This window comes from Aplysia californica, unplaced genomic scaffold (assembly GCF_000002075.1).
Source record: "Aplysia californica isolate F4 #8 unplaced genomic scaffold, AplCal3.0 scaffold00494, whole genome shotgun sequence".
Lineage (NCBI taxonomy): Eukaryota > Metazoa > Mollusca > Gastropoda > Aplysiida > Aplysiidae > Aplysia > Aplysia californica.
In genome coordinates, this window is record NW_004797764.1 from 323,962 (window position 1) to 342,633 (window position 18,672).

At 40.4% G+C, this 18,672-nt stretch overlaps 1 protein-coding gene across 1 annotated transcript in view; it reads left to right on the forward strand.

Annotated features, from left to right (window-relative positions):
- Window positions 1–18,672, forward strand: part of LOC101863369 (COBW domain-containing protein 1) — a 20,721-nt gene that overhangs the window by 169 nt on the left and 1,880 nt on the right. The window contains exons 1-12 of the mRNA XM_005105823.3: window positions 1–66; window positions 1,531–1,617; window positions 3,059–3,155; window positions 3,594–3,745; window positions 5,534–5,571; window positions 6,187–6,233; window positions 8,456–8,542; window positions 9,483–9,527; window positions 11,460–11,516; window positions 13,029–13,089; window positions 14,124–14,258; window positions 15,875–16,001. The exon at window positions 1–66 is cut by the window's left edge and continues 169 nt beyond it. Coding sequence (XP_005105880.1) covers window positions 1–66; window positions 1,531–1,617; window positions 3,059–3,155; window positions 3,594–3,745; window positions 5,534–5,571; window positions 6,187–6,233; window positions 8,456–8,542; window positions 9,483–9,527; window positions 11,460–11,516; window positions 13,029–13,089; window positions 14,124–14,258; window positions 15,875–16,001 — 999 coding nt within the window. The remainder of the gene's footprint in view (window positions 67–1,530; window positions 1,618–3,058; window positions 3,156–3,593; window positions 3,746–5,533; window positions 5,572–6,186; window positions 6,234–8,455; window positions 8,543–9,482; window positions 9,528–11,459; window positions 11,517–13,028; window positions 13,090–14,123; window positions 14,259–15,874; window positions 16,002–18,672) is intronic.

The following is an 18,672-nucleotide window of genomic DNA, read 5'->3' on the forward strand; positions in this document are numbered from 1 at the left end:
ACGTACCCGATCTGGTGGAGGCTGAGATTGGGAAAGTACCAGTAACAGTTATCACTGGCTTTTTAGGTAATCATTATCATCATGAATTGCTGTTTCCATTTTTGTTGTTAATTCTCAATGAATATTATAAAATATAGATCTAGATTAGTTCTAGATTCTAGATCTAGACTTCTAGATCTAGGTCTAGATCTATAATTATAATATGTCGTAGAGAGCTTCATTTAGATCTAGATCTAGATCTACTACTGACCTACAGTTACTTAAGACTGGGGGCTTTGATAGGCCTACAACTAAATACTTCAATTGTAGACAATTTTATAACGAAGTGTATTCCCACCGTCTTCAGACCCGGTAACCGGGAACAAAGTTATGAAGTATACAGATCCGGTAGGGGAGATATTTTGTGATTTCGGAAAGTTTCAGCGCCCAGACCCGGTAGATGTGTGTGGGGACAGTGGGGAGGACTTCCGTAACGAGCGACCACTATGAGACAGAGCAGAATTTAGGGATTGGGGTAGGGGTAGGGTTAGGTCTAGGCCTCTTCTTTATTGTGTTTGATGGGGTGGTCGCTCGTTACGGAAGTCCTTCCTGTGTGTGTGTATGAGAAAAAGAGAGAGAGAGAGGAGGGGGTAGAGAACAGGGTGAAGTGCTAGCAAATGTAATATCACATGCCCCAGTTGACAGAGGGAACGAGAGAAAGATAGAGTGGGCCCTGAAATTTTCCGAAATCATAAAAAAGATTTTTCCTACCGGGTCTGTATACTTCGTGACTTTGTTGTTCCCGGTTACCGGGTCTGTATACACACGCTCCCATATTATAATTATTCGTGGACTTTTAAACTAGCCACATATACATATAGATCTAGATCTATATTATAACGCAATGGCAGTAACTATGTTCATGGTAGATCTAGATCTAGTTTGCAGGCTGTGTTCACAACGCCATGAATGTGTTTTACAATTTAAAAATGATCTTGCTCACTTTACCCCCTACCCTTTTCCTGTTTGCCCTCTTTTTTTCACTCCCTCCCTCCCCTCTTCCTGCCTTGGCCTTCTTCCATTCATGATTCTCCCTTGTTTCTTTGAATGCCTTTTATTTTCAAAATGTCAAGCGTTGCCGGTCCTCACAAGGGAAAAGGATCGAAGTCATGTTTCGTGCGCTGACCGAGTGAGGCCTTGTCGACCACGGCTGTTTTGCTGTGCCCATCCTTTTCCCTCCGTAAACCCAATTGCATTCGGACCACAGCTGCATATTTTTCTTTCGGGTATTCCTGTGCTGTTTCCTTGAGGACTCAATTTACTTTGAGCAACCATAGCATGTCAGTCGTGCCTCTGTGCCAATGGTGGATGATTCAGGGTGCTGTGAACAGTCTGCAAATTACATTCATGGCACCGTGGACGTAGTCACTGCTTATAATATAAAGAGTTAGAAGGTCCAGAATATCGAGAAATATTGCAAATTAAATTGTGTTGTAAAGGGGCCAAGCAAGGTATTCACATTTTATGTTGTTTGTATTTCTTAAAATTTAGGAGCTGGAAAAACTACGTTGCTGAATTACATCCTAACAGAGCAGCATGGTAAAAGAGTAGCTGTTATCCTCAATGAGTTTGGAGAAGGTAAGTTTTTGTGTAAGTAATCTAATTCATAATTCATGGGATATTATTTAATCCTACAAATCTTTAGAGAGAGTCTGTATGGGGGCTTTCGTGGTCAAGAGGTTAAGGTGTTGGCCTCTCATTCAAAGGTCCCGGGTTTGAATCCAGGAAGCTACCGAAATATTTTCTATTCTTAAATTGTCTCCTTTCACCTCCTTTCCTGCTCTCTAGCAATGTTCTGTCATCTGCTTTCGTCTCCTCTTTCTGCCCCCACCCCCTCACCTCCTTTGCCCCCTCCTCTGGGCTCCTGACTCTTTCTGCAGCCTTTCAACTGCTACTCCTTGGCTCCTTCTTACTGCTGTCTTTCAGCAGCACCCTTGATCTTCTGGTAGGAAAGATCTACACCTTGTCTTCTCGGAAAAGGGCGTAAAATCTCGAAGGTCCCGCGTGCAAGTTGCGCACATTAAAGATCCCTTGGTGGTCTAAAATCAATAAGAGTAGGCTTCGGCCGCCACCCAGGCAAAATTCAAAATTTCCTACCCACTGAAAAAGTTTAATGTGTCCCGCCCGCTCATGTGACCTTATGCAGTTGTGAGCGCCGTAAGACACTTATCAAAAAAAAAAAAAGTTTGTATACCACTTCTTAAGTTCCCCAGCAAAAATTTTTTTAAATGTTACTCACTCAGAAGGCAGAGAAGAATAATTTTGATTTCACTCCCATGGACAGAAATATGAGGCTGTGATAACTGTGACTTGGTATCATCTTCTGCCAGCTAAATGTGAAAACTGAAATGTTGACAACTTGGGCTGTGCTATTTTTTATCATTGCCAGCCCTCTTCATACCCAGGTATTCGCTAATTTTTAGAACGAAATGACAAACTGCATGCTCTGACATGACAACAAAACAAAAACAAAGAATATTTTAAAGGACCTGAGTATTCATTGAAAGTATAAATCTAACTAAATCGGACTTTAGTGACACAAAATAGATAATTTGGCTAATTTTCCTACTGGGAAGATATGAAACGATAAAACAGAAAGGAAGAAAAAAAATTCCCCCCTCCCCCATTTCTTTTTCCATTTTTCTTGCTTTTCTCCTTTCTTCTCTCTTTGCTGCCTTTTTATTTGGTCCTTGAAGCTTTGATCACTACCTAGAGTAGATGGCATAGGTTCTGACTGCTAGGCTTTTTACAAAACATGCTTTGTCTTAAAGCTTATGACATGCTATTCTTTATAAATGTCTGTATGTTCTTTTTGGTCAAACCAAGTCCTTTTCTTACTACCCTGAGAATATATATTCAAAGAGTGTAGGATCCAATCTGTCCTTTCTTTGCTCATTTTAAAAATCAAAATTGAAACCATGCACAAAGACAAACACATGAGATTGAACACACTCACACTTGAATAATTGCACCAAGTATATCGTGTATTTATTAAACAATTTTTTTTTCCCTTTATCAGGAGATTCAATAGAGAAGTCTATGTCTGTTGGCCAAGAAGGTGAACTGTTTGAAGAGTGGCTGGAACTGAGAAACGGCTGTCTGTGTTGTTCTGTTAAGTAAGTCTGGAATTGTGTTGATAGTTGATGGTTACATCAGATAGAACATTTGTTGCCAGGTTGTTTGTTTGTTCCACATGCATTAGGGGACGCTGCCAGTACGTCCTTTTTTTCCCCTTTGTTGTCTGCCTGTATATCTAACTTTTTCCAGTGGGTGGGTGGTGGGTGCTCTGGTGTGGTTTGCTTCTTCTTTCCTATCAAAAGTCTATCGTCCTTATAGATCACCTTCTTCTTTTATATGTTTGTTACTCTCTTGTAACTCCTCTAATTTTCTGGCGCTCATATGACCCTATGCAGTTGCGAGCGCCGTAAAACCTCTACTAAAACTAGAAGTAACCTTTTCCCTACCCTAAGTGACTGTTATTGTGTAAATGTACTTCTCTTTACTCAAGCAACCAACCAATCAAACATGTTACATGACATGTTTTGTCCCTCCAGAGACAATGGGGTCAAGGCCATAGAGAATCTGATGCAGAAAAAAGGCAAGTTTGACTACATCCTGCTGGAGACGACTGGACTGGCAGACCCAGGACCCATTGCTTCCATCTTCTGGCTAGATGAGGAGTTGTGTAGTGATGTGTATCTGGATGGTGAGTACAATTTGGGGAGGAGAAGTTGTGTGTAGATGTGTGGAAGATGAGAAATTTGAAAGGTGGGGTGGAGTGTGTTGCTATGTATAGCTGGATGGAGGGGGGGGGGGAGAAGTTGTGTTGTGATTTATGTCTTGATGGTTGTTAGGGAGGTGGGGGGGGAAGGAGTTTTATAATGATGTAATAGTGAGTATGGGGGAGGGGGAAGGGGAGAAGAAAAGGAGTGATATATGTATCTGGTTGGTGAATACAATAAGGCTCAAGTGGAGCTGTGCCGTTACCTCTGTTGGTGTCATGATGGATGATGAATAGGGAACAGGCCCATGTTAAACTGTGGTTGTTGGAAGACTTCAACTCTTCCCCCTCTTGGCTTGGCCCCATCGTGCTTGTACACTGTGGAGGGGTTTTCCTCTTGTATTTTCGTCCTATGGTCAGAAAGGTGTAAATTCCTCAAGTGTATGGAGATTGAATCCCTCAAGAAATGAGTTGTTGAGACTCTACAGAATGCAAACTGGCCAACTTCAGGAAATCTTATTTTTATAGGAGGAAAAACTCTGCCTGAATCATTCTGTTTTATTCAGTTATAAAGTAGAATCTAGAAGCACTTTCTGTTCGCATTTGTAAAAAAATTCTAGGACAATCTTGCATTGTACAGTCCATGCCGGCTTTAAGCACGGTCATCAGGAGAAAGATTAAGCGTGCTTAACGCCGAAGTGTGCTTGAGTGCGAAGTAGACATAATTCAGAGATTTTCATGTTGAAAATTTCCCGTGCTATTTCCCTTTATTTGTAAGTAGGTATATAGCTGTCCCGCAAAAGTGTGCTCTGTTTTTACACCCGCCATGGTAGTTTTTGTTTGCTTGTTTGTTTGTTTTTTGTGGTCGAATGGGAAATGAAAGCTTGATTTAGACGGCCAGTCACGATACAGCACACTAGGCCTACACACTACACACTGCCTGTGCGTACCACTGCCCGCCGTGCCACATTCAAACCACCGCCTTCATCCTACCTCGCGCGTGATACACAATCAGGATTAATGGGTAGCGAGGGTCAAAGGTGAAATCGCAGCCAGCCTCCCTTTCTCTTCTCCCCGACTCTCTTTGTATTTTTTTTTGGTCGTGTGTAGCTTTGCCCTAGGCTAGATCCTATGTCCACGCACGCGGCTGTGTGCATCTCTTTGCCTTCCTCTCCCCGCGTGTGAGTGTGTGTCTCTATCACTTGCGTTCTTTGTGTTTGCCTTAACACACTCCACTGCTGCGGTGTAGACTGTGTTCGAATTTCGATGGGTCGTCATAAAAATATTGACTGTCTTGTAAATGAAGCGTGCCTGAAGCTGAAGTTACCATGCTTAAAGGCGTGTAATTTATATAGCAAAAATTCGGTAAGAGCCGTTTAGCGTGCTTGAGTCTGAAACGTGCTTAAAGCCGGCGTGCTTAAAGCCGGCACGGACTGTAATATGATGTGCAGTCTTATGATGCTACTTAAAATTTGCTGTTCCTCTTTTTGGCCTACTGTACATGATAAACCTTGTGAGACTTTATTCTTTGAAATGTTGTAAGTGATTACACAGATGATGAAAATGGAATAGTTATTTTGCTGTTAATCTGTGTAATCAAAGGAGAATGCTATTTATTATTTTGTTTTAATGTTCTATTATTTCATTTGTTCTTACTTGACAATAAGGCTGTAATTATTTTGTTTCAATGTTTGCATCTCGTTTGGTGTTAAAGAAAATCTTTTGATATTGAGTCATTTTGATAACCATTGTGAATAAATTTACCCTTTTCAGGCATTGTTGTGGTAGTGGATTCCAAGTTTTGCAAACAGGTAATGAACTCCGGTGGTTGAGGTAATGTCACTAATGTCAAGGATTTTTTTTTAATCTGAAAAAAAATCATTTTCTGTAGTTAGTTATTATCTGCTTGGAGGTATCGTCTATAATCTAATGGGTTAGAGAACTCAGGCTGTAGTTGCGAGCGCCGTAAAACTACTCCACTAAAACTAAACTAAAGTTGTTTTGCTGGATGTTATAGACTTTTGCTTTTATGTTATTGCTCACAACTGTATCATCATGGCACAAGTATGAAAAAGAAGGTTTTTCCAAGTGTGCTTTTGGTACGTAGCCAGTTTGTTACTAGTGATTTTTATGATAGGATAGTAAATAAACTTGAGTTGGTAAATAAACTTGATATATATATATAGTTCTTTAAATATCACTTAATTAAATTCTGGATGAAGAAAACTTGTTTTTTAATTTAACTACGAACAATTGCTGAAAATCTGAATTTTTTCTAGGTGCTGTTATTCTTCATGTAATTGTATAAAATTTGTGTTGAAAGTTTAATTGCAAATGATATTGAAATATTCATTACCGGTATTCCATTCCAAAAGTGTGAGAGTTGAACATGTCTTGCAGATTTATTTATCTCTTTCCATTCCCAGCATTTACAAGAGGTGAAGGAGGATGGTTCTATCAATGAGTCACAAAGGTTTGGACAACAAAGACTTTTTCATTCCTTGATCAGCCTCGCCATATCGTCACCTCAGAACTATTTTGTCCAAAGTGTACTTAAGTAAAGAGGCACTTTGGGCAAAATAGTTATTAGGCGACGATATGGCTAATGTCCCTGACATTATTTGTGAGGCAGCGTGGTGGAATCAGGCTCTCGTCAATTTTTGGGCATATTGAGTTAATGGTATCATCTTAAAGCTTGTTCATTTGTCTTACTTTCAATGTAAAAATGACAAATCCATCTTCAATAGAAATGGAGATATTTTGGATTGAAGGAGGTGGGGGTCACCTAATTTAAGAGGTAAAATTAGCGAGAAAATGGCCGCCAAAGGTTGGTAAATTCCAAAGCTGGAGAGTCCATGGAAACTAAATTTATATTTTTGTGCCTTTAATCAATGTTTTTGGTGAAATCCTTAAAGGAATGTGTTTGTAAATGGACATAAAAGGTGTTGAGCCAAAAAACACAAATTTGACAAAAATTGTAAGCAAGGAGAGAACTGCTGTTTTCTTCGATTTTGTTATTTTGACGAGAGTGATTCCACCACGCTGCCTCACATTTGTAAATGAGTAACATAGGTCATGGTATGGTGAGTTCACATTACATGATCCTTCTGCTGTCAGGGTTTACAGTATCATGAACTGGGGAAGCTTTTCTTTTTATGCCCTCTTGAGTGTGTCAAAATACATGTTTTTTTTACTAGAAAGTTGTCAATACTTATTGTCAGTTTTTGAAAAGACTGCTTGCCTGACTTTACTCGCCCACAATGCTTGTGATGGGCATGAAATGAAACAGTTGTTGCACATCAGCTGAATAGTTTCTGTTCTTTGTTACTAGGCCAGGAATACACTGGGAACACAATTTACCTTATTTCTCATCCATAGCATTCAGACATTTTGGGGGGAAAAGAAACATGGTTAGTACATGATATGGTTGCTATATTGTTATTGGGTCCCCAATAATTCTGTACCACTTGACAGAGCAGCTGCTACAACTCAACTTTTCGTTGGCAGAGAACCGTAGAGCTTTAAAAGGGCTTTCCCGGGATATATTTTTAACCTTTGGCGTTTAGATAGAAAGCCTTTAAAAATACCGTCTAAGTTTTCAAAGATCATTTTTTACACGAAATATGTAAAATACCGGCTCAAAAAAAGTAGGCCCTACCATTAGAAAGATCTGTTCATTTTCTATTAGAATGAAGTAATCGGCTTGAAATTATTTTGCATCAATCCTTCCGCGAAGCTTGGAAAGCATGTGACCCCCCCCACGCGGGGAGCACTCGGTACACTACAGTATAGAGCCGATTCAATCGCCGCAGGGACCGTTGGGGCGCCGATCAGGACAGCGCTCGCGTTTTTGTCGAAATAACGATGGATCATTGTGTTTGAGGCAATAAAATACTGATTTGCAATGATCTCACAGTCTTGAAAAAAGTTAGGCTCCATATCTATATTAAAGTGATTGTACTCTGTTAATGTGGAAATGTTTTTGGTGCTCTTGGTACTCTTTTATTGTCTGTCAAACATGGGATAGCAGCCAGTTAGCGACTAAAGCAAATTTGATCTTATTTAAAACAGCTACCATTTTCTTTAAAATTGACTGAGAGGTTAAAGAATGGTATCAACATTCTCAGGAGATGTAGGCCTTTCATATATGGAACAGATAAATTTGGCATACAGCTACTTTGAAAATTTAGTTTCTGGTTCCTAAGTTAAGTGCACACTGGTTTTGTATTTTGAGAGTTACTTCTTTACGAGTGAAAAAAGTTAACATGTATATATCTGTTTGGGCAAGACTGTTGGTAATCTTTGTAGCTGGTAGCCTTTGTGTTTAGTTTTGTTACTCTTTTCCTAGCCATTTACCCAGGGTAATGTGCTAGTGGTCTATGTATTTATTTTGTGGCAATAGTCCATATATGGTCGCTTTTAAGGACAAGCGGGTTAACCCAGATTTTGGGGGGTTTCCAGAAATCTTAACCTACACGAAAAGTGGGCATTGCCCTACCTATAGGAGAAGTTTGGTTTCATTGGTGTGAATGTTTGTTTAGTTATAGAGAGAACTCTCCTTGTTTTTAAATGAAACTGAACAAGGGGCAAAACTTTACCTTCGATTTTCTCAAAACAGCATTTTTCGGGATAGCCCACTTGTTCAAGTTTAAAAGCAACTATATTTACTGTGGGAGTTTTTTTCTGTTGTTCCAGACAGATAGCCCTTGGCGATGTTGTTGTGGTCAACAAAACAGACCTGGTCTCATCAGAGGAACTAAAGGACTTGAAGGACAGGATCAGGTAACAGCGACTTTGGGATTTGGTGAAGAAAAACACAATTTATAGACTTGCGGTCCTGTTGTTTTTTTTATTTTAATTTTTTTTAAAATTAAATGTGAGGCAGCGTGGTGGAATCAGGCTCTCGTCAAAATAATGAAATTGAAGAAAACAGCAGTTTTCTCCTTGCTTACAATTTTTGTCAAATTTGTGTTTTTTGGCTCAACAACTTTTATGTCCATTTACAAACACATTCCTTTAAGGATTTCACCAAAAACATTGATTAAAGGCACAAAAATATTAATTTACAGTTTCCATGGTCTCTACAGCTTTGGAATTTACCAACCTTTGGCGGCCATTTTCTCGCTAATTTTATCTCTTAAATCAGGTGACCCCCACCTCCTTCAATCCAAAATATCTCCATTTCTATTGAAGATGGATTTGTCATTTTTACATTGAAAGTAAGACAAATGAACAAGCTTTAAGATGATACCAATAACTCAATATGCCCAAAAATTGACGAGAGCCTGATTCCACCACACTGCCTCACAAATTGTAAATGAACTGAATGCACCATGAGACAAGGAAAGGTAATTTAGAACTCAGAGTATTTTGTCCCAAAAATCTGAAAAAGAAGAAAGAAAGAGTTGTTCAATATACACCCTTCACATTTCAGTGCTTATGTTTGTTCATATAGTGTGTTATTGTGGAGGGATGCTCCTTATGCTGGTGTGCACTGAGCCTATTTATGTCCACCCTACAGTATTGTGGGCATCTAATGTGTATAGGCCTACTTGTGGTGTACACACACCCCCGGGCGGTGCCACTGACTGAAGTGTCTTTAGGCCATTCCCAAAGGGGGACATTAACTTGTTCTTTTGCACTGTAGAATTGTAAATGGGCTGATTCATGTGTTGAAGACTGAAACGGAAAGAACAAAAATGTGCACCTTTTCTGTTCTCAGGTCTGTCAACGGTTTTGCCAAACTTGTGGAAACGTCGCATGCAAAGTGAGTGAAATTGTTTTCCTTTCGCATTGAACCAACTGAAATTACAGGATTTTTTTTTTTGAGAGGGAGAGAGAGAAAGGGAGAGGGATGAGGGAGTGCATGGAGAGAGTAAGAGAGACAAAGCAGGAGGGGGTTTGGTGATTGAGAGTCAGCAGGGGAGGGAAAAAGAGGGGATTTTTTGTTTTGAAAGTGGGAAGTGGGGAAGGGAGTAAAAAAGTGAAGTACGAAAGAAAGAAGTATGCGAACTTTTTTAGACAAGAAATTGACACAAAAGAAGAAAGGCAAAAGGGAAAGCAACACAATCCAGGAGAAGAAGAGAAATGTGTGGTCCATGAGAACAGGACTCAACAGCCGAAAAATGTTACATTTTATTGTGTTACTTTGTCTTTTCCATTTGGAAGCGTATGTTGCATTACTTCTACACTGTGTTACTTTGTCATGTTCTGTCAGATGTAACATTTTGTAACTTTTGCATTGTTTTACTTTGCTTTGTCCAGGTGGAAGCTGTTACATTGCGCTATGTTGTCTTGCCCTATCTCTGCTTTACGCCAAAATGGAGGGGTTAGTTAAAGTATATCTTATCTCTCATGAGCACTGACAAGAACACGATATATACTGCCATTCAAATTGAAAAACCTAGTATCTAACAAAATCAAGTATTGTCGTAAACTCAAAAAATACACAACTACTGTTAATATTGCTACTCTCAGTAATTTTTATATTTGAATACTGAGATATCGGTTCCAAATTAAGATAGACGCATGTCTACATTTTTCACTAAAGTCACAGCTCATGTTTTGAAAGTTGATTTTTACTTAGTTTTCTGTTCAAAAGACAGTGTAGGCCCTACTGGTGCTGCTTTCTGTAGTGTCATTGTGCTAAACATAAAAGCAGCGAATTAGTAGATTCCCCACATAGGAGAAAGACAACGTTTCAAGTATCTCCTTTTTTCTGGTGAGATGGAATATCCCCATCATGGGTTGACCCTGACCTGACCTGACCATCAATGATTTATTTATAGAGGCACCAGCCATCCATGTCCAGGTGCTGTTTTAGATGGGTTGACCCTAACAGCCTAGAGAAAGCAGCTCACGTTGTATTTTATGTCTGTTTTGTCAATGGACTTTAATCACTTACAGTATGTGTTTCACACGAATATAATGATGCTGTATCACAGTGTTTGTTTATGTTTGTGTTCTGGAGAAAGAACTGTCTCACTTTATAATAATAATAATAATGAAGATCATTTCTATAGCGCCCACTCTCGTGTAAACACAGCTCTAGGCGCTTTATATAAATGCATGTACGAACAATATTCACGCACGCGACACATACACGCACACACACTCATACACACACACACACACACTAACACACACACATACACACTCTCACGCACTCATTACATGCATACATATGTGTGCACACACACATGCGCGCAAACAAACACACACACACACACACCCACAAACACACACACACACACATGCTTTATCCTTGCTGTCTCTAAAAAGATGGTGGGAGGTTGGCGGGAGCACTGGTTTGGTTTGCTCCTTCTTTCCTGTCAAACAATACATCTATTTTTTTTATCTCTCCTGCTTCTTTTTCATTAAAAGAAAATTACTTGTAACTCCTCCGATCTTCAGCACTTACATGTCTTTATTGTGTGGCAAGTGCTGTAAAACTCTTCCTAAAACAAAACTAAAACAAGAAAACTGCACAACTCACTTTACCTGCTTCACAGGGTGAGTAAGAAACATTACAAGTTACTCGCCTTTCTTGCTGCGTGGTGTTATTCTTCTGATATTGATATCAACATTACTTTTATTATTTATTTTTTTACAATGTTCTCTTTCTTTACACCAGAATTGATATCTTTTCATTATCCTTTTAACAGAATACAGTTTTTTTTATTTCCACACTTTCTCACAGAATTGAACTTAACGACATTTTAGACATCAATGCCTACGGACTGTCTGGAGATGTAAAGTGAGTTATTTGGTTATGCTGTATGGGTGTTGGTATAAAGTGAGTGCAGAGTTGTGCTTTTATGTTTATAGGTTTTGGGAAAATGAGTGGCAGAGTGATGTTATAATGTGTATAATGTTGTAAATGCTATGTGCAGAGGTTTTAGTTTTAATATACTTTACTTTTACTTTACTTTTCCGATCCAGCGGCCATTTGGGTTCTAGCCCTTCGGTCTGTCGATATGGCAAAGAATTGACAGGTTTTAATCAGCTGTGCTTTGTCGCTGTATAGAGTGTTTCCAATGTCTGGGGAGGCAGGTAGGTAGGTGCTACGCAGGTCACAAAGTGCTGGGCAGTTAAAGAGGTGGTGTGGTACTGTTTCATCCTGGCAGTCGCACAACGGGCAGTCGGGTGGGGTATCCTTGCGGGTCCTATTAAGGTAGGAATTTAGTGGTATGTGTTGTGTTCGTAGGCGAAATATTGTGACTTGTTCTCTTCTACTCGGGGAATTTATTGCATCTTTAGAGTTGGGGGCTGTCATGTGTGCAAATACAGTTTTTCCAGTTTTGCCCATTGCCCATCCATTCAGCCACTGTTCCCTGGTGTTGCATTTGATGATGTTCTTGGCTGTCTGTTGTGATACTGGGTTGTGTGGTTGTGTTTGTGATGCTCCCTTCTTGGCAAGGGTGTCTGCTCTGTCGTTTCCTGGGATGTTGCTGTGGCCAGGTATCCACTGTAGTGTCTGGTCGACGGCATAGGTCTGTAGGAAGGTGTTGATTGTTTGAGCCACAGATAGGCAGGTTGGGCTTTCGAAATTGATGTTTTCCAGAGCTTGGAGTACTGACTTTCCGTCTGTGAAGATAATAGTGTTCTTGATTTTGTTTGGATATATTATGAAAATGTTGGTCAGGTGGAGGATTGCTGCTTCAATGGCGATTGCCTCAGCCTCGTAATTTGTACAAGAAGTACCACCATTAGTTTTAATATAAATTGCATGAATATGCCGTGTGTTATAGTCTTGGTATAACGAGGAAAGCAGAGGAAAAAAATAGATGGCAAGAGCTGGTTTTCAGATGCAGTGGTGCCCCCACAGTTGCCCCAACCACGGGATAGAAGAGAACAAGAGATAAAATTATCGGGTAATGCAATGTGTATTGGTTTCAGTATAAGATTACAGGGTCATGCTTTGTGTATAGCTGTCCCCAGGGTTTTATGCACCCGCATTATTTAGCAAAATATGATCATTTTTTGCATAATTTCTGATTATTCTCCTTTATCGTTCTTTGTTAAAATTAACAGAATCGCATAATTTCAAAAAAAAATTTTTATAAAACCGCGGGGACAAGTATAGGTTTTTGTTTGAATTGTCCTGGACAGTGAGCACAGAGGTTTTGATTTGTCTGTCTGTGAGGCAGGTGGCAGGTAACCCACTTGAGCTATGGTCATATTGGGTGGGCTAAATGTAGAATGGTACGCTGGTATATTGACATTCCCCCCCCCCCCCTTTATCATTCATGATTGTTTTTCTCTCCAGAATTGAGGACATTTTCTCTAAAAGAGGATACTCCCCACAGGACAAACATGTGATTGACAAGGTCAGTCCAGTAGACAAACACACCGAAAAACAAACACATCGATAAACAAACACATCGATAAACAAACACACTGATAAACAAACATGTGATTGACAAGGTCAGTGTAGTGAACAAACTCACTGATAATGTGGTCAGTGTAGTAGACAAGCACAAAGAATACAATACAAAAAAAATATTATGTTCAGTTGCATCTTGCTTGCTGACAACATTAACCCTCTGGGACCTGCCATGCCTTCCCCTGCCCCCATCTCTGGGATGAGAGGACTTGGTTGCTCTGGGAGGGGGGGAGGAAAATCTAACTTTCAATTGTTATTATTGTTATTACTATTAATATTATTATTATATTATAGTTTTTGTATTTCAGCAACACACAGCAACTATGCTCTTCTTAATAGCGTCTTTCTCTTCTTTATCTCCTCAAACAACTTCTCAATATAATGCAACACCAATATACCCATTCATTTTTCTTACGATCTCTCTGTGATGGAGTTGGGTTTTTGTTTGTGGCATTGCACCTATAGCCACTGCTTTATCTCTTACCCCGGGATGGAAGGAAAATCACAGAAACACCAGTGTTAGATGCTATTCACAACGTGTTCAGTTGGGGTTTGGCATATTTTTATTCGAACTATCTGCGAAGTAGAGTTTTCAGTGTCGGAGTTATCTGTGCTCAGCTTTAGTATAATTATTCCTGTCTGTCTTGCGCCTTACGCTGACAGAGCGCATTATTGTAATGTTGTTACTGTTCATCTTACACTTACAGGGTGGTTCGTGGGTGTTCTGGCGTGGTTTGCACGTTTTTTCCTATTAAACATCTGTTGTCCTTATCTCCACTTTTTCTTATTTTTTGTGTTTGTTACTCTCTTGTAACGCCTGTAATCTTCGGCACCTGACCTTATTGTATTGCAAGTGCCGTAAAAGTCTTACTAAAACTAAAACAGAGGGTATTAGGACTAATGTAGAATTATTCCTGTTTGTCTTACCCTTACAAAGTGTATTATTCCATTGTACAAAGTTTCTCGTCTGTCTTTTAGAGTGTTGGGACAATTACCGTGGAAGTTTCCGGGGATCTGTCTCGTGCAGCTTTGGAGAACTTCCTGCAGACTTTGCTATGGGAGAAGACAGTGAAAGATTCCAAAGGAGAAATCATTGATGTCCTCAGGCTGAAGGTGAGAGTGTGTTAGTGTTCTCAACACAGAGGTGAAGTGTGTTGGTGTTCTCAACAGTTTGGAAGTGAGAGTGTGTTAGTGTTCTCAACATTGAGTGGAGGTTAAGTGTATTGGTGTTCACAACACAGGTTGAAGGTGAGAGTGTGTTAGTGTTCCCAACACAGAGTGTGGGTGGGACTGTGTTTGTGCATGTGAGAGAGTGTGCTAGTATTCTCAACGCAGAGTAGAGGTAAGAATGTGTTCTGAATACAGGCTGAAGGTGAGAGTGTAGAGTTACTTTCCCACTTGCAGCCATGAGAGAAGCTTCCTCTATTTTCACAACACTGTCATATTGCGGGACCTTTTTTTTTTTTACTGCAGCTAGGAAATGTGAACGTACTAAGAGTCAAAAGTGGCTCGAAGCCTTTGCTGTCGTTTTTTGGCAAAAATGACTAACATGCAGTTAGTGAAAAGTTGGCTTCGGTGCGGCCACCCGGCCAAGATGCGGCCCCTGGTAAGTCATAGGTGCGGCCACATATAATAAATGTACAAACAAACACACAAGACAAACTCGATGTAATGAATGCACCATAAAATGTCGGGAACAGACAGCCTAAAAGGAAATGGTTGATGATAGTCATAGAGACGATGGCCCAACCACGTGGCTTTACAAGTGACCACTCCCGAACGTAAATTCATGAACGGGCATTCACATGTGTTGCATATCTAGGCCTAGGTCTAGCTAAACATTACATGCAGTGACTCAAACACCAGTCAGAACCCAACATTTCACCGACCAGTCCGGGACCTATGTGTCTGTGGAAAGGTGGGTGTGAAAACACTGTCCATCACTCTCTTTGTTCGGCGTGAGGGGCAGTCTCACCAAATATCCGTTTTTTTCAGTAGACTTGTCTTATGCAAGCTGTGCAGATTGTAGTTTGTAGTGAAAATTTCCCTTAGTCAAGCTTTACCTGTCGGCATGTATCGCAGACCGGAGCTTGCGTTTAGAGAGAGTGACTGTGCGTTTGTATGTCTAAATTATGTAGTAAAAAACCTGTCAGATGACGAAAGCGTGTGTTTGAGCAGAGCGTGCTTTTGTATGGCTTGCGTTTAGGCGGAGACTACTGTATGTCCATTTTAAAAAACTTTAACTTTTATGTGTGGATTTTATGGAAGAACGTTGATTAATGGCACAAAAAATGTAAATTTGCAGTTTCTAAGGGCTCTTAAACAGTGGAAGTCACCAAACTTTAGTGGCCATTTTCTCGCTAATTTTGCTTCTGAAACCAAGCAACCCTACCTCCTTCAATCGCAAATATCTCAACTTCTATTCAAGATAAATAGATATTTTTTTAATCGAAAGCAAGGCATATGAACAACCTAGCAATAACTCCATGTGCCCAAAAATTGACGAGCGCCTGATTCCACCGCGTCGTGACACGTATATATATATATATATATATATATATATATATATATACAAATTTAACTGCTTAGTGTAAGACGCTGCCATGTATGCCATTGTTAAAAGTGATGCATGACAGAGTCATACACTGAGCAATCAAAATTATTTTTATTATTATTATTATGTTTCCTGTGTGTATATTATATATATATATATATATATCTGTGTGTAGGGTGTGGTGTCGGTGGAGGGTGAAGGTCGCAGGCTGGTCGTCCAGGCAGTCCATGAATTGTACGACTCCCAGTTTACCACAGAATGGGGCAGCACAGAGCACAAAGCCAGCACTGTCGTCTTTATAGGTAATGTTGTTGTGGAAATTTCATTGTCTCTTCTAAGACTTTTTTACCCTATCCGTATGCCTTGGTGTCATTTTGTATCCCCCGAGGTGGTATTCTCTTCACATTTAAGAATACTTCTAGTTCGAAGATCTCTTTGAAACTTTCAGTATTTCTCAAAAAATCATTTTGACAGACTGTTATGCAAAGCGTACGGATCGGATTAAGGAGAAAATTTCCTCTTTGGAAGTGGTGGCACAGAGTTCCCTACGTCGTATGGATACGATAGTAAAACACGACGTACGGATAGGGTTAAACCTGCTCTGTCAGATTACGCACTGTAAGTGACTCAGGAAACTTCTTTCTGCTTACTGATCCCATAATCCACGTGGATCGTAGGGGCATTGTATGATAGAGAGCCTCATCAGCTGCCTCCACTTTTCACTTTTTTTTGCGAGTGCCTGAGTTTGGGTCGAAGAATTTCCCTGTCCACTCCGCAATGTTTTCGGTCCTCTTCTAGCTCTTTCTTTGCCTTCCTCTCCTTCTCCTCCCCTGCACAGTTCCCTGAAGAATAGTCTTGGATAGGCCACACAATCTTGTTACCTGACCATACCAATTCATTTTTCTTCGCTTCGCAATAGGCAGCAAGTCTAAACAGTTAGTACGAAACTTTTACCCTGACTTATAATAAGGACTGGCGTCTATTCAGAGTTACAGAGACAGCTTCTCTCTCTCTGATTTGGTTGGTGAAATCCAAACACTGATGATCGTAGGCCAGTTTCTGTGGTGTAGGGGTTAGGCACTTTTCCATTGCACGCAGAAGACGTTTTCGATTCCCAAGTTGGGAGGATTTTTGTCAAGTATCGCCATCTTTCTGCTGGGACATTGTACCGCTCTCAGACTGGGTTTGCCCTGAGAGGCAGTGTAAAGGCAGCTGGCCTCCTAAATTATCTAAATTGTGTAGACGGGGGTGTAGAATATATTGACAATACAGTATAACACAAGTAGGTCAAACACACAAGACTCGAAATCACATACATCCGCCGGTCTGTGCCTGCGGTCCCGTTTTTTCTTTTTCTTTCTCTTCGTAAGATATCCCTCGAAGCACGGATCCTTTGTGGGTGGTTGGCGGGTACTCTGGTGTTGTTTGCTCCTTCTATCCTGTCAAACATCTATCGTCCTGATCTCTCCTCCTTTTTTGTCTTTGTTACTCTCTTGTGACACTTCTAATCTTCCGATTTTTCGGCACTTATATAGGGCCTTACTCTGTTGCAAGTGCTGTAAAACTCTTACTAAAACGAAAAAACACCCCCGGGGCGGTGCCATTGACTGAATTGTCTTTAGGCCATTCCCAAAGGGGGGGGGGACATTTCTCGTTCTAATGCACAGTAGAATTGTAAATGGGCTGATCCAACAATGTCATGCTCATAACTGTGCCTGAACTACAACAGGGAACTGCTGCTTTTTCTTTCCTAATCCTTACTATCGTCATTTCCTCTACTTCTTTTATATGTTTGTCACACTCTTGTGATCCGCTATTTCCGAGGTGCTTTGATAGGCGAAGCAGACTTTGTGCTGTTGAAGCTAGATAGGTGAGCAGAGTAAGTCTGACTCCCTGTAGGTTGTTAGGACTTCTCTGTTGACATCCACCCCTTGGCGCTCATATGACCTTATGCAGTTTCGAGCGCTGTGAAACCTCTACTAAAACAAACAAAAAACGGATCCCTCAAACTATCAAGGTTGGTCCCGACGAATTCGAGCTATCCATGTTATACTGTATATATTTACATTTCTGCTGATTGTGATGCTAACATATTGTCTTGTGGTGCAGTGGTGAGACTACTAATACTAAACCAGTTTTAAAATTCCATTGAGCTTGATGTCCCCCCGCCAAGGCAGTGCTACTGACTGAGTTGTCTTTAGGCCATTCCCAAAGGGGTTAACATGTTTTTATGCACAGTAGAATTATAAACGGGCTGATTTATCAATGTCATGCTCATACTGTGCCGGAACAGCATAGGGGGAACTGTTGCTTTTTCTTTCCTCATCCTTTCCATCGTCATTTTTTCCCTACTTTTTTTGTATATATCTGTCACTCTCTTATGAACTGCTATTTCTGGGGTGCATTGATAGTCAAAGCAGACTTTGTGCTGTTGAGGCTAGAGAGGTGAGCAGAGTAAGCCTGATTCCCTGTTTTGACTTCTCTGTTGACATCCACCCCTTGGTGCTCATATATGACCTTATCTGTCCCTGTGGTTTTATGCTACCCGCATAATTTAGCAAAATTTTATCATTTTTTGCATAATTTCTGATTATTTTCCTGTATCATTCTTTGTTAAAATTAACAGAATCGCATAATTTCACATTTTTGAGCTCATTTGTATAATTTCAGAATTTTTCTTGCATAAAACGGTGGGGACAGCCTTATGCAGTGCGAGCGCCGTACAGTAGTCTCCGCCTAAACGCACAGTGCTTGGGAGGGCTCCTTAGCGTGTGTTTATACGGGGCGTGCGTTTACATGAACCTTTGCAAGAGGGGAGGAAGGGACGCAGTCATATCAATTCCTTATTACTCTAGTGACCTCCTTTGGAGGGAGGGGGTCATTTTGGCAGATAATGTGACGACACGTGACTGTTTTGTGAAGGATTCCCCGACAGGGGTTAAGAGTACAAAGGCGTTGAATTTGAATGGGGGG